This window comes from Dendropsophus ebraccatus, chromosome 8, assembly GCF_027789765.1.
Source record: "Dendropsophus ebraccatus isolate aDenEbr1 chromosome 8, aDenEbr1.pat, whole genome shotgun sequence".
Taxonomy (NCBI): domain Eukaryota; kingdom Metazoa; phylum Chordata; class Amphibia; order Anura; family Hylidae; genus Dendropsophus; species Dendropsophus ebraccatus.
In genome coordinates, this window is record NC_091461.1 from 34,475,165 (window position 1) to 34,492,125 (window position 16,961).

Sequence of the window (16,961 nt, forward strand, 5' to 3'; positions counted from 1 at the left end):
TCCTACCCCTTCACCCCTTTGAGACAGCTGATGTAAACAAATCCCTGGCTGGCTGTATCTGCAACTTTGTAGATTCTTTGTAATGCTGGGAGAGTTAATCTGAGGTCAAGTTGCTGATGAACTCACTGTGATTAATCTTCCCGGCATTACAAAGTTGCAGAGACTTGTTTACATCAGCTGTTTTAAAGTGCTCACCCTCCGGGGACTAGGTCCAACAGCACCAATAATACCAGCAGAACTAAATGAATATGCAGCACTTAATACACGTGTAGAAAATAAATGGATTTACGTGTATGAAGTGCTGCCTATTCATTTGTTTCTGTAGTGGCCCCCATTCCCGGATTGACCAAGGCTCTGACCTGAGCTCTCATCTTCAGACCCATGGTTGGGCAAGAACTGGTGACCATTATAGGATGTGATAATACATTTATATTAGGTTAATGTGAGCCATTCTTGGCCATCCTACATGTGGACCACTGCTTAGGACCACAACCATCAGCCAGCAGAGGACACATCCCTACCTATGCACTCATCTATGCTTTGCATTTTCTTTCTTCTTATTAGGAGTGGAAGACCCTTGGCCGTACGGTGGCCTCGTCTGCTCTGTCTCAGTTGGCAAACGCCTTGACATTAGCGGGCGGCTGTGATGATCTGAAGGCAAGGACTTTGTATATAACTGGAAAATGCCTCCGCTTGCTCTCCTGTAGAATTGATCCACTTCATCCAGACATGTATTGGAAGGATCATTATTTGGTAGGTATATTGGTCATGTGAATTATGTTAGGTGTTGATGAAGAAGATGTGCGCTTCATACCAATGAATAAAGGCATAGAATTACCTAGAATTACCTGGATTTGGGTAACATGGATTACCACTATCAGAAGTGCCTAAAGTGTACCAACAACTTCTGCCATGTCATAGTTAGAGTATGGAGAAATGGCTGCTGAGACCTCCACCATTCGCTAGAATAGAGGGACACAAGTGCTCGGCTGACAACTTTCTCTCTTTGTTTCTGCTTAGAGTTCCTTTACACGGTGAGTGAATAGAGTATGGACATCATGACAGTCTAATAGAAATACACAGAGACTGTAATTCCTCCCATACTCCGGCTTTCTGACAAACGCTGAACAACCAATCACAGCTTTGGCTTTGGCTGCTCAGGCGTAATGGGAATTGTAATTTTATACTGGGGCACCGCAGGTTCCTTCTCTCTGTTATAGGGCCTGTTCACATTAAGCAAAACAAGTGGAAATTCCGAGTGGAACCTGCTCCACGGAGTCCTGCCTGCCTATCAGTCTCAGTGTGATGTCTCGCGCTCCGCTTTAAGAATTGACTTGTCAGTTCTTTGAGCAGAGACGCACGAGACATCACATTGAGACAGATAGATAGATAGACAGGCAGGCAATATTCCGTGGCGCAGGTTCCACTCTGAATTTTCACCTGTTTTGCTCAGTGTGAATGGACCTTTAAAGGGACATACACTATTGACAAGAGCAATGGTAACACTTAGTAGTCAATTCATTTGTACATTCCCAGGAAGAATAAGAGAAAAGCACAGCGCAGGGTTCTAGGAAGAATTGCGTTAGGTTTTAAGACAGACACCTCAGGAGAGCTGTTAGGTCCTATATCAAGAAGTTTTATTTCTGGTTTATATAAATACCTCCATACAGAACTAACAAGAAATTTGTTTTTAAAGCTGTCAGATCTAGAGTAGTAGATACATGGAACAAACTTCCAGCAGATGTGGTAACTCAATTTAAACATGCCAGGAATAAAGATATGTCTATCCTAAAATAGTAATAATAATAATAATAATAATAACAAAGGAAATACTTAAAGGGCAGATAGATGGACCAAGTAGTTGACAATTTCTATGTTTCTGTGCCTAGACAGTCCCTGAGGACCTACGATTCCAGGCGGATACACTTTACCTTTGCTGATACATTGTGACAAACTGTCAAGACTAATGTACTTGGCTCACAGAGGATCCAGTTGTAGGTCTCTTGCTGTCTTCTACTTCTGAAAGTAAATAATAATGATGCCATTCACAGACAGCAAGCAGACATCTTTAAAAAATAAGATCGCAAAGATGTGCAATGAATCAGCTTTATTTACATAAAACCAGAGAGCCCGTTTGACAGCGCGTTCCTGTTTGGGCTAGTGGCTCCGCGCTCCTGTTGCCTACTGATAAATACTGTGCACATCTATGTTTTCCAATTCCCTCTGATATAATATATAGCTGCCAGCTAATCCTTCAAAGCAGACTTAAAACAACTTTACACTGTAAATTGCTTATTGGAGTTTTATACTTATTTCTTAGGATGAAAGAAAGACTCCTGCAACCAGTGGAGATAATGGCGCGGAGTGGCAGGACACCAACACGCCGGCAAGTAGTAAGCAGCTAGATCAACTGGTGAAGAAAGCGGCCGCATTAAAGGTAATAACATCCTAACCATTGTATCGAGTGTAAGTAAATGACATCTGCGGGCCATAGATGAATGCCGTGGTCAGGAATAATCCTCCCTAACCACAATCAATGGCTCACATATACCAGATGTGTGTCTAAGCTAAAGGTCGGCTAATTCATTGTCATGCCAGGACACATTTATGACAGCAGGTGCCCTATCTGATACATCTGTCACCACTTACATCATCCCCATTAACGTTGATGGCCCCTTTGTGGGTTTATTTTTTAACATTTCATACTTCAGCCCCAATCCTGGCCAGACATTAAACCAAACACTTTTTACTTTGCTTCAAAGTGAGATTCATGGGGTCAATGGCTCTTAGTTGTGGCCATAAATATGTGACACTGAAAATACACTATTTTAAGGTAAAAAATAGACTTAAAACTGTGAAAACTATGAGATCTAATCCATTCTGAATCAATCTGAATTATAGGCAGGTGGGTTTTAATGTTCTGGCGGATCACTGAAGTGTGACAGAGAAGGGAGCTAAATATTAATCCTCCTATATTCTATGCATTCCGTGTCCTCTTCTCAGGTTCTGACTTGGTGTCTGTCACTGTGATCACAAGATCTGCACAGCATGCATCAATATTCTTGTCAAAATAAAGGAAACCGAGACAAAACTCAAGGGGACCATATTATGTTATGGAATTATAAATGTCCATTCGCTGGTCTACAACTGTGAAAATACAGTATTAATCACCCTTTGTGCCCCCACACAGTAATAGTTTTCTTTTATGCCACCATATAGAAGTCTATATATGCCCTGTAGCCTATGCCTTGTGCCCTCTGTGCTGCAATGATATAGAAAGGAATTTAAAAAAGGAAAAAAAAATTGCAGAAATCAATAGTACAGGCAATTTTAAGAAACTTTGTAATTGGGTTTACTAGGCAAATATGCCATTATCTGCATTCAAAAATCCTTTACCCAGATCCTCCCCCCCCCTCCTCTCTCATCCACTGCTCATTATCAGGAAATCTCAACTAGTTTACATCAGTTGGGCCCTGTCTGTTCTATGAAGAGGGAAGGGGAAGGGAGATTAGTCACCAGCAGAGAGCAGGTTACACAGTGGGAGCTGTGTGAAAACTGGTATTCAGAGGTAAGAGAGGTCAGTCAGAGGAGATAGCCCTGTCATGTAGCTGTAAATTAACTCTTTGTTGTCCTATTTTGGTGCCTTATCTCCCTTAACCCCTCCCCTCTCCAAAGACAATCATGAAGACCGGGGGAGAGCTTCAAACTGCTTTTTCATTATAAAAAAAAACAAGTTTCTTAAAAAATGCCTGTACTATTGATTTCTGCAAAAAAAAAAAAAATTTAACGACAGTGACACTTTAAAGCGTCGCTAGAAAAACTTTTTAGGTGTACAGAGGCTTTTTTAAGGTTTTAATTCCGCTCAAATTAAACTTTCAATATGTTGCTGCTCTTAGGGAGAGCATAATAAGCAGCCTATTCTTACCTATTGTTGTTCTATGTCATATTCGGGTCCTGGCTGAACAATCCTGCCTCCTTTTCCTAGATGGACTTGTTCAGCCAATCACTAACCGCAGTGCTGTCCCATTTCAGTCAGTGATTGGCTGAGCGGGCTGTCACTGCCAGACCAGTCCATCTGGGAAGTGGAGGGGGGATCGTTCATCTGCACCTGAAAATGACATAGGATGACACCGGGGAGAGCGGAAAGGTAAGGATAGACTGTTAGTTATGTTCTCCGCAACATATGAAAAGTTACATTTGAGTGGAATACCCCTTTACGTGTTCAGACCCACACTGATCAATAGACTGAGCTCAGAGAAGGGCAAGGATGACAGGACAAGACAACATGACAGAAAAGGCTGGGAGTGACGAACATAACTGCTTGCTTCTACCTGCTAGAGCTAGAGATTGGTTGGGGATCTGAATGAAAGCTTTTGTATTAAAACTTTTGATGTGTCTCTATGACAGGGACACTTTAACCCCATTCCTCAGACCTCATCTTGTGTACACTGTTCTTGGTGACGTTCATGTCACCATCATACTCCCGCTCTGTCTGTCTCACACAATGCAGATTTAGGGTACTATTACACAAAGCGATTTTTCGACAATCAACAATTAACGATAAACGATCTCAAATGACCGCTATGGCGAACGACCTGAAATCATTCACCCAATTACACGGAATGATGATCGTTACTTATGATCATTCTTGCGGTCGATTTGTTGTCGTTATTGCGTTCGCCGCTACTGCGAACAGCCGAATGACGTCCTATTACATGCGAACAATTTGCAAACAATCAACAGTAAAAATAGGTCCAAATTCTAGCAAATGATCAACGATTTCTCGCTGGTCGTTTAAAGGGGTACTCCGGCCCTGCAGTATAATCTGTGTAGGCCACGGAGGGGGTTGAAATAGAAGCCGGCGGTGACTTACCTTCCCGGTTTCAGCAGTGGCTACTGGATCACGCTGCCCCGTACCCCCGTCCCACGGCTGCTTCCTGGTTAGAGCTGCGGCAAGAGACGTGATGTCTCAAGGCAGCTCAGCCATTCAGCGGCCGAGGCGGGACTCCGCTACGTCTGCTATTACACTAAACAATTATCGTTCAAATCCGAACGATCTAACGATTTTTCAAACGATATTCATCCTGTGTAATTTTTACAGTCTTATGTTGTCCTATGTTCTATGAGCATGAGCAGCCCATGGAGAATGGCTTTATATATATATATATATATATATATATATATATATATATATATATATATATATATATAATTTTTTTTTTTTTTAAAGGACCCCCTTTGTTCTAATTCTAAAAAATAGATTCACACACTTAGTTTTAGATGCATTTTTTTTATCCAAAGCAAAGTGGGGATCTAAAAGAGTGGATCTCTATTTCTACATCAGTGTTTTATTATACCCCTGTCAGAGCATGATGGGAGTGGTAGTTTTGCAGCAACTGGAGAGCTTTAGCTTAAAGAACACTGCTCTAAGCGCTCATTTGGCTTCACTTACATTCGTATTATTGATTCCTGTGTTAGGATATTCCATTAGACACAGATGAAGAATGGGATTGGGGCTTCTGACATTTGGTTGCTGATATAGAGATTTAGGCGACAGAACAGATTATTTATTACAGATTAAGAGATTTTATAAAGACATATTTATTCCTGTTATTGTTCCGATTCCATCTTCCCTCCACGCTGTTGTCTGCCGTGAATGTAATGAGAGTATGTGGGGTGGTGGGAATCTCATTATAGTGCAGACCAGTGCTAAAAGACATTATAATGTATAGTGCATTCAGTACAGCGTCCATGTCTAAGTCAAGGGCACAGACTGCTCCGTACTCTGTAATGATTTACCTAGAGGAATGTATGGCTAACTCGTAAAAGGATGAGTTATACGGGTGTCAGCCTGACAGTGTGTCAGTCACGTTCATGGAACTAATATCCACCAGATCTCACTATAACAGAACTTTTTCTTCCATCAATTTTTGGCAAATTATGAAAGAACTAATAATGTGAAACATTCACAGCAAAGCAATGTAAAGTACTGTAACCCTCGCACAGCTACAGTATATAGCCCCTTAGGCTGCTTCAACTTGGTCTCTCGGACAGGTAAGCAAGGGGGATATTGTGCCCTTATTATCTTATAACCAAGGTGACTTTCCCTGCATAGCAAGATAACTGACCCGAGGGGTATATTCACATGGTGCATTTTTATGCTGAAAAGTTCACTTTAAAAAGTCTGAGGAACAATGTATATAATATATAATGTATACATTACCGTGTATTTTAACATTTAACATATAAGCATAATCTACGTAACCTCATTGCTATCCACTCCCCACCCCCGTACATGTTCATGCTCGACTCAGTATGAAAGAAGCCTGTTTTCTGAAAGAAGAGAAATCTGGTGAAAAACACATTTAGAAGCAGGTTACTTCCCCTAAGACATAACCATTGGATATGCTGACGTCCGGCTGTCCCATCCTTCTCTCTTGCAGTATGAGGGTTGGGTCAGAAAACCCAGAAATACAAAAATCAGCTAATATCAATGTATATAGCAGTCCAACTCTGTCCTGTCACCTACAGGCGCACATCTCTTAGTGAATCTGGCTGGCCGGGCCCCTGAAGCTGGGCCCGGCATGCCTGCTGGAAGCTGGTGTAGATCTGGATCACAATTTACTCCTGTGAGCAGATAAATAAGGCGCGGGAGGGACCTTCGTAAATGTCTCCCTTTAAGATGAGCTTTAGGGAGGAAACATGCTTATTAAACTAAAAGTGGATATTCACTTGCAACAGTAGGAGCCATTTCCTCACCCTTTCATATCTCACCTAATAGCCCACGTATTAAGTGTTAATAAAGGGTTACTCCGGCACTTTAAAACTTTTTGTATAGTTCTGCACTTATATATAACATAATATACTGTACATCTTATTCTTACCTTACCTAGTTTTACTTGTTTTCTCCTATGGTGTCCCTGGGTCCCCTGCTAATGCTGTCACTTGTCTCAGGAGTGACAGCCCGCTCAGGCAATCACAGCCTGAGGCTGGACAGCGCCGTGGGCAACAATTGGCTAAGTGAGCTGTCACTACCAAGACGTGAATGTGTCGGAAGTGTCAGCGGCAATGCTTAGCAAGGGACCCGCTGACACCGCAAGAGGACACCGGGGGATCGCAGTGAGGTTGTATATAGGGCAACATTGTTTAAACATTTTAAAGTAGCGGAGTACCCATTTAGGATCCACCGGCCACTATATAATGCTGTTTGTTCTGCAGGAGCCTTTAGAAGACCTTGCAGAAGGTTTTACTTCTACAGAAGATGAAATGGATTGTGATATTACAGGTTACAGGCCTAGGTGTCTTTATGGCCCAATATCTTTGGGTTGTTGGGTCTTCTTGTATCCATCATTACAGTACCATAACTAATATGGTACTGTTGTTTAGATGACTGATGATCTTGTGTATTTTACTAATATATATATATATATATATATATATATATATATATATATATATATATATATATATCTTTGATATGTTTTTTTTTTGTTTTCAGACCAGAAGGAAACTCGCACAGATGTATCTTGCACAATCCACTGAGATTTTGCTACAAACCATTAACGTCGCGATAAACAACAGCTTGATGGATATATTGTCGTCTGCAAGCCTTGAGATCTCTTCCTGCCTTGGGCACTTTGACCCTTTCACAGCAGGAGTGTTCCTGGCACTTCATCAGGTTTGACCATTGTTTGTGGTATAGATTGCCGGTGGACCTCTTTTACTGTTCACATTTAACTTTGTGTAAAGATATTTGAGATTCACACAACTGAGGGTTTGATGGAAGCCATTGCCGCAGAGCGCTATTGATACAGAACAGTTCTCCCCTATGCACAGGATATGGTTGGTGGGCACTAGACATGTGTAAACTTGCCAAAAGTTTGGGTTGCAGTCAGCTAGTTATTTTGCATCTTGGCATACCCTTTTTACCATTTAATGTTTTTTCCTGCATCAGGTGGTAATACACATTAAAGTAGTGCGGGGCAAACCCGCCAATTTTAGTGAGACCAGTCAACCTACTGTCTTGTATGTCCCCACTCTCCTCTGATGGAAGATGATGGAAAAAAAGGATCAGGCAGTTGGCTTTCAACATGCCTAATCCATTTGTTCTCCTGGTGGACACACCACCAGTAAACAGCCGGCTTACCTCTTTACCCCATTCAGAATACATGCATCCCAGATCAAGCATGCAAATGAATGGGAACGTGGGCAAGAATAGCTGTGTTGGCCAACAGTTGCCTACAATGTACTTAAAGTGTCACTGTCATTTACATTTTTTGCAGAAATCAATAGCCCAGGCGATTTCAAGAAACTTTGTAATTGGGTTTATTAGGCAAATATGCAATTTTCTGCATTCAAAAAGACTTTCCCCAGGTCCCCCCCCTCCTCTCTCTCATTCACTGCTCATTATCAGGAAATCTCAACTCTTTTACATCAGTCAGACCCTGTGTAATCTATGGAGAGGGAAGGGGGGAGGAGGGAGATTAGTTGGCAGCAGAGAGCAGAGAACAAAGGATTACACAGCGGGAACTGTGTGAAACTGATATGCAGAGGTCAGAGAGGTCAGTGCTGACATCAGAGGAGATAGCCCTGTTATGTAGCTGCAAAATAACTCTTTTTTTTGTCCTGTTTGGTGCCTCATCTCCCTCCACCCCTCCCCTCTCCATAGAGAACAATGAAGACAGGGGGGAGATCTTCAAACTGCTTTTTCATGATAAAAATGCATTTTCCGGCTAATAAACCCAATTACAAAGTTTCTTAAAATCGCCTGTACTATTGATTTCTGCAAAAAAAAAAAATTAAACAACGGTGACACTTGTACAGATGTACAGATAGAGTGTTGAAGTCTACTATGCTGTGTCCACTTCACCCTCTATAAGCTACATAGCAGACATGTGTGGATCAGAAAAGTATTTTCTGCAGATCCACCTTAGAACCACAGCGGAGCTTCTTTGACGCTTCATTAATCAGTATAAATATATATATATATCTCCTTTCCTTTTGCAAATGACAGTAATTCATAAAGAGAGCAAAGCTGCAGAAAGCAGATCCCCTGACTTTCCTGGAAATATGAGCAGAATGCAGACGCCACACTACGGCATGTTCTGTAATATGGGGCCCCACTACCACTTTCTCCCAGGACGGCACTTTATAGAAGATCACAGGGGTTAATAATGATTTGTGCCCAGCCGTCATGTACAGGTGATCTCATTTATCTTTGTGCCGTCCTTCCTCAGAGTTGTGTGTCTAGCATGATGACGGAAGAATTGGTTCTTACAGCCACACTTAATACCAGCAATTCACAGTTTGCAGCGTTAATGCATCTTCTGAAATACCTACAAGAGAAAGGAGATGAGGGCCCCCTGAGGAAGCAAGTGGAGCAAAGACTGGCAACCACATCAAAGGTAAAAATTTGCAGTGATTATACCCTACCTGCCCCATGGCCTTTTTGCATTGCATGGTACATGAGATAAGGGACACCTTTGCCATAAGGAATGACAATGTTGGGTGCTGGGTTTCTTACTGTCATGTATGACCTCTAGAGTCGGGAATGCTTGTGAGCACAGACGGCAGTCTCGGCAATTATTGGGGTCACACTCGCTCTATAACTGAATGTCTTTCTTCTCTGTAATGTTTCTCCCGCTGTTTCTAAATCATTGGCCGCATATTGGAAACGTTTCGTTCTAAGCTGCCAGACCGGTTTAAAATGGATATGAAAAGAAGTCAGATTTCTATTAGCGACTCAGCGGCCCATTCTTCCCTTTTGTATAGACATCGGTAACGTTTAACAGCTGCACCTCTTAGAATTTTACCTCCAAAGGAAACGTATCTTATTGTAATTATCACGTAGGATGGCGGCGCATAAGAGCCTTTTGGCCGTACATCATGGCTACATTGTTGTCACTCGAGAGTCCTTCTAGGCTGTCACCTGAGCCAAAGACACCATACAGGGACAATGTAAACAGTAATACAGCGAAAAGCCTTTATATAAGAATCCATGTTATGTATTCTACTGTGATTATACCACACCTATGAGAACTACTAAAGCAATAGGAGAGCAAAATGATGCTGCTAAGGTTGTTGCATAGGTTAAAGGGGGACTAAACATAAAGAAAAATAGAATAAGAAAACATGCCCCCAGTATATGTCATTCTTCAGGACTTTCTATAACAGCCATCCACCTGTTGCAAAACTACAATTCCCATCATGCTTGAACAGCCAAAGCTTTAGCTTTGGCTGTCCAGGCATGATGGGAATTGTAGTTTTGCAACAGTTGAAGCATCGCTAGTTCTGTAGGCTCCACACACCGCCCTGTATGAAGGGGTTGGGACTTCTCCTGCCCAGCTTCCCTGTACAGGTTGCCAAGGAGGGTTCCTGCTAAACTACACAGCTCAAGTCAATGACTATTCTCATCTCAAATAAGAAAGGCTATGCACCCCTTTAACAATGAGAGGCACTAAAAAAATTGCAGGCTGCAGTCTTTATTCCTTCATTTATATTCAGACCATCTATTGCAACCTACCCCTAGTTTTAGAGTGTTCCTTTGTGGGCATGTTCCTCCCAGGTTCCTGTGTTCAGGAAGCTGCTGTTGTTACTAGTTATTAGGTATCGGCTCATCGTCATTGCTAGACTTGTTTCACCTTCTGTATCCCAGGAGGAATCTCTTATCCCCTTTGCTGACAGACATGGATGTTGAGAAGTGTGTGGTCTTCCTCTTCCTCCCCCTGCGGTCTGTCAGACTTGCTTTCCTGCTTATCAGAGCTCTGACACAGCAGGTGTGATCTGGCCACCTTGAAGAATTCTCTGCTCTCCTCTCTACACTGAGTGTAAAGCTTCCACCCTGACTGCACTTTTATCTCTAACACTGAGGAAAAAAGGTGGGAGGGAGTCAGCTCTCCAGGAGCAGTGTGTCGGACAACCAGCTAAGTGAAGGAGTTATACAGACTCTACAGCAGGGGTCCCCAACTGGCAAACAGCTGTCCGGACCCCGGCTGCAGCTCAGTATACCTGTATACTGAGCTACGCTCTGCTCTCTGCCTATGGTTTTGGCGCTCGAGTGACATCACTGGATTGCTGTCGCCAGGACAGGGGAGAGCAGCCACTTGTTACCGCTGCAGTGCGGCCACAAGAGTAAAAAGAACAGGAGATGCCGGACCCAGGTGAGTATAAGTGTTTTTTTTTAAAACTATACGGGAGGGGTAGAGCACACAGAAGGGCTATATGGGATGGGAAGAGCGCACGGGGGGGGGGGGGGCTATATGAGAGGGGGAATGCACACAGGGGGCTATATACTACAAGGGGAGAGCGCACAGGGGGGCTAAATGGGAGGGGGAGAGCGCACAGGGGGAGCTATATGGGAGGGGGAGAGCGCACAGGGGGGCTATATACTACTGGGGGAGCGCACAGGGGGGCTATATTCTACAGGGGGAGAGAGTACAGGGGGGCTATATACTACAGGGGGAGAGCGCACAGGGGGGGCTATTTACTACAGGGGGAGATCGCACAGGGGGGGCTATATACTACTGGGGGAGATCGCACAGGGGGGCTTTATACTACCGGGGGAGAGAGCACAGGGGGACTATATACTACAGGGGGGCTATATACTACAGGGGGAGAGCGCATGGGGGGGGGCTATATACTATTGGGAGAGAGCGCACAGGGGGGCTATATACTACTGGGGAAGAGCGCACAGGGGGGCTTTATACTACTGGGGGAGAGTGCACAGGGGGACGATATACGACAGGGGGGCTATATACTACAGGGGGAGAGTGCACAGGGGGCTATGTACTACTGGGGGAGAGCGCACAGGGGGGCTATATACTACTGGAGAAGACTGCACAGGGGGACTATATACGACAGGGGGGCTATATACTACAGGGGGAGAGCGCACAGGGGGCTAAATACTACTGGGGGAGAGCGCACAGGGGGCTATATACTACAGGGGGAGAGCACACGGGGGCTATATACTACTGGGGGAGAGCACACAGGGGCTATATACTACTGGGGGAGAGCGCACAGGGGGACTATGTACTACAGGGGGAGAGCACACAAAGGGGCTATATACTACAGGGGGAGAGCGCACGGGGGGCTATATACTACTGGGAGAGAGCGCACCGGGGACTATATACTACAGGGGGAGAGCGCACAGGGGGGCTATATACTACTGGGGAAGAGCGCACAGGGGGGCTATATTCTACAGGGGGAGAGAGTAGAGGGGGGCTATATACTATAGGGGGAGAGCGCACAGGAGGGCTATATACTACAGGGGGAGAGCGCACAGGGGGGGGCTATTTACTACAGGGGGAGATCGCACAGGGGGGCTATATACTACTGGGGGAGATCGCACAGGGGGGCTATATACTACCGGGGGAGAGCGCACAGGGGGACTATATACTACAGGGGGGCTATATACTACAGGGGGAGAGCGCACGAGGGAGGGGCTATATACTACTGGGAGAGAGCGCACAGGGGGGCTATATACTACTGGGGAAGAGCGCACAGGGGGGCTTTATACTACTGGGGGAGAGTGCACAGGGGGACGATATACGACAGGGGGGCTATATACTACAGGGGAGAGTGCACAGGAGGCTATGTACTACTGGGGGAGAGCGCACAGGGGGGCTATATACTACTGGGGAAGAGTGCACAGGGGGACTATATACGACAGGGGGGCTATATACTACAGGAGGAGAGCGCACAGGGGGCTAAATACTACTGGGGGAGAGCGTACAGGGGGCTATATACTACAGGGGGAGAGCACACGGGGGGCTATATACTACTGGGGAGAGCGCACAGGGGGACTATGTACAACAGGGGGAGAGCACACAAAGGGGCTATATACTACAGGGGGAGAGCGCACGGGGGGGCTATATACTACTGGGAGAGAGCGCACGGGGGACTATATACTACATGGGGAGAGCGCACGGGGGCCATATACTACAGGGGGAGAGCGCACAGGGGTGCTATATACTACTGGGGGAGAGCGCACAGGGGGCTATATACTACTGGGGAGCAACGGGGGCTATATACTACTAGGGGAGCAACAGGGGTGCCTATGTACTACTGGGAGCAGTCACCCCCTTTGTACCTAGTATCAAAGGGCTTTAGAGAGAGAGAAAAAATGCCAGTTTTCTACTAAGGGTATGTTCACACAGAGCAAATACGCCGTGCTCAGTGTGCCGCTGTGAGTGAATGAGAGGGCGCACGCTCCTCCACAGCCGCCGCTCTCCGCTCAAAAAAGTGGCATGTCAGCGCGCGCTCTCCCATAGACGGACTATGGGACACCAAGACAGGCGGGATTCCACCCCTTTCCTCAGTGTGAACATACCCTAATAAGCATCAATTCTGTATGTAAATAGTTCAACAATAGAGATGAGCGAACCTGGAGCATGCTCGAGTCGATCCGATCCCGAACTTTCGGCATTTGATTAGTGGTGGCTGCTGAACTTGGATAAAGCCCTAAGGCTATGTGGAAAACATGGATATAGTCATTGGCTGTATCCATGTTTTCCAGACAACCTTAGAGCTTTATCCAAGTTCAGCAGCCCTCGCTAATCTGAAAGTTTGGGTTCGGATGGACTTGAACCCGAACCCGGTTCGCTCATCTCTATTCAACAACCTTTGTGAAAAGTAACACATTTACTACTGATGTTCAGCTCGCCTTCACCTGACAATAGACCCCAGTAAGTGGACCTTCACTAAAAGTTGTTGAGTACCCCAGCTATACAGCAATACGGTATTTAATAAAGACTGTTTAAACAATGAAAGCTAATAGACTGACTGCACTGATTTTTAGGTATTGCTTGTCTTTTTATTTTTTATTACTGTAGTTTATTGTCATTTTTACCTTTCTTTTTACTTATTCTCTGTACTTTGTAGGTGTGGGGAAATCTTCAAGTCACCATGCAATATTTCAACATTTTTAATGAATTGCCTCCTAATTTTAATGTTGTAATTTTGCAACATTCGGAAGACAGGTACTTTGTATGCCATTATTATTATTATTATTATTTATTTTTTTTTTTTAATGAACAATTTATTTTATAATTGTAGTTTTATCTAGAATAGTCAGCTCTCTAGACGCTGTGTGTGTTTTAGAACAATGGCAACATTTCTATACAATAGAACAACCGTTGTTATTCTATTGACGACATCACCTTAATCTGCGCCTCTCACTCCCGTCTCTAGGATTTTACCCGAGCTGCACCAATTCTATGGAATGCATTACCCAAGACTGTTAGACTCACCTCCAATACCCAACACTTTAAACGTGCCCTCAAAACTCATCTGTTCAAACAGGCTTACCAGGTTCCCTAAATTGACCCTCCCCCCCCAATACATACGCCAGGCATTTAAGCACTTAGACCTGTAGCATGGAGGCATTGGTTGGTGACCGGTTTACCCACCTTTACCTGCACTGCCTTATTTATAAAGATGGCCGAACCATGCTAAAGAGGAAGGACTTTGCCCCTCTGCCATTTTGTCTTGCACCTCCTCCTAATAGTCTGTAAGCTCATGCATGCGAGCAGAGCCCTCACTCCTCATGTATGGATAACTATATGTAGATCTCTGTGATATATGATTTATGTCTATGTATGTACCCCTAGGATCGTAAAGTGCTGCGGAATCTGATGGTGCTATACAAATCAAAATTATTATTATTATTATTATGACAATCATTGACAACAGTTATAACTTTATCTAAAACATCATCATAGACATCACTGATGACATCATCGATAACATAAATAACATCTATGACATCATAAATAGTATAATCGTAGACATCATTGAGGACATCACTGATAACAATCAATGACAACATTAACTTTACCGACAACATCATCGTTGACATCACTGATTACATGGATTACATCATCAATGACATCATCGAGTAGTGATGACATCATCAATGACATTGTTGAAATCATTGATAACATCATTGATAACATCACTGATGGCAATCATTGACAACAATGATAACTTTATCGACAACATTGTTGACATTACTGACATCACTGATTACGTCATCAATGACATCATCGAGTAGTAATGACATCATCGTTGACATAATTGATAACATCATCGATGACATCGAGTAGTGATGACATCACTGATGACAATCATTGACAACAATGATAACTTTATTGACAACATCATCGTTGACATCACTGATTACATCATTAATTACATCATCGATGACATCATTGAGTAGTGATGACATCATCAAGATGAAATCATTAATGACATCTTTGATGACATCATCAATGACATCACTGATGACAATCATTGACAACAATAACTTTATCAACAACATCACTGATTACATCATCGATGCCATAAATACGATCTATAATGACATCATAAATAGTATAATTGTAGACAACATTGCCTGTGACAGCCCACTCAGTGTCCTGCCTATAATCTCAGCCAGGAGTACAGTGAAGGTTGGCCAGTGTAGAGATAGGACACCATTCACAACAGCTGGAGCTCAGAGATCAACCTCCGCCTCCCTGCACATAATATATATGGTGAGACTTGTCTGTCTATGTCCATTGGGCTTGCTGTAAAGCATATCTCTAAATGCTGTTAAAAGCAACTCAGGCAAGATGGCTGCTCCCATAATACAAATAGATTAGAAAAGCGTGTTTCAGTATCTGACAGGTGACACATTCACTGACAGGTGACACATTCACAGTAACGGATAGATGGATCATGTTAATAGTCTCTTTATTCCCCCTTTTAATAGATCACTCTTGTACGGAGTTCTTCTTGAAAAGCCCAAACCAGTCTCCACACATAAAGGAAAGTCAACTCAACAGCAAAAAAACTGTAAGTAGCTTCTCAATAAGAAAAACTCATATTTAGAACATTTCCTTTTTCTTTTTTTTTAATCGCCCTACACCATGACTCTTCTTCATTTCATCAGTGCGAGCAAAAGTTGCCCGATGTTCTGTGGATCGTCTCGTGTTTACAGGCTTGCTGGAAAAAATGGAACTGTTCAGACAAGATACCATGCAGCGCCTCCTCAGAAGGGAACATCAAGAAAGCTTCACAAGGCGCAAAATCAACAAGGACCCAGCAATGGTAGCTTCTACATCTGGAACTCTGTCCCCAGTAATCAATAAGATGACTACCAGTGTCTTTGTGTATTTTCCTCCACAGCCAATCGTATATACAGTATTTCCTTTTACTTATAGATAGACTAATATGTCAATCTGTATTGTGCAGATATGGGCCGCTCTTAGTGTCAGTCTGGTTTGTGCCATTGAATCCTCTTATTATGCTTTTAGTACATTCTAATATAGTTGTATACAAATATTCCTGATAATAAACTTTATGTGTATCCAGAATAATCCAAGCACAGTAGAGGAAGAGAAACAAAGAAAACTTATGGAAGACTTTCATGAGATAGTGGAAGTCCTGGAAACCTATTTGAGCCCTGTACTTCTTCAGCTAGACTTTTCTCCATTCAGGTACTCAATAATTTTTATGTCATTTTGTATTTCTTATACTTTTTTGAGGACATTTCTTGCTGGTTTAATGTAGAAATATTGCAGAGTTAAAGGGGTTCTCTGGAGAAGAAGAGTTGTTTTTAAATGAACTGGTGTCAGAAAGAAAAGTATTTTTTTTTATCTCAAGCCTTTCAGTACTTATCAGCTGCTGTATGTCCTGCAAGAAGTGGTGAATTCTTTCCAGAATGCTCTCTGTTGCCACCACTGTGCAACCACAGCCTAAAAGGGGTTGTCAAGCGAAAATCCTTTTCTTTCAAATCAACTGGTGTCAGAAAGTTATACAGATTTGTAATTTACTTCTATTAAAAAAACCTCAAGTCTTCTTATACTTATCAGCTGCTGTATGTCCTGCAGGAAATGTTTTATTTTCAGTCTGACACAGTGCTCTCTGCTGACCTCTCTGGTCGAGACAGGAACTGTCCAGAGCAGGAGAGGTTTTCTATGGGA

General features: G+C 43.3%; 1 protein-coding gene across 2 annotated transcripts in view; it reads left to right on the forward strand.

Annotated features, from left to right (window-relative positions):
* Positions 1–16,961, forward strand: part of CFAP46 (cilia and flagella associated protein 46) — a 139,457-nt gene that overhangs the window by 93,969 nt on the left and 28,527 nt on the right. For both annotated transcript variants that reach the window (XM_069980136.1, XM_069980137.1), the window contains exons 42-49: positions 565–753; positions 2,321–2,437; positions 7,499–7,678; positions 9,237–9,404; positions 13,879–13,976; positions 15,749–15,831; positions 15,929–16,086; positions 16,351–16,475. In XM_069980136.1, the coding sequence (XP_069836237.1) occupies positions 565–753; positions 2,321–2,437; positions 7,499–7,678; positions 9,237–9,404; positions 13,879–13,976; positions 15,749–15,831; positions 15,929–16,086; positions 16,351–16,475 (1,118 nt within the window). The remainder of the gene's footprint in view (positions 1–564; positions 754–2,320; positions 2,438–7,498; positions 7,679–9,236; positions 9,405–13,878; positions 13,977–15,748; positions 15,832–15,928; positions 16,087–16,350; positions 16,476–16,961) is intronic.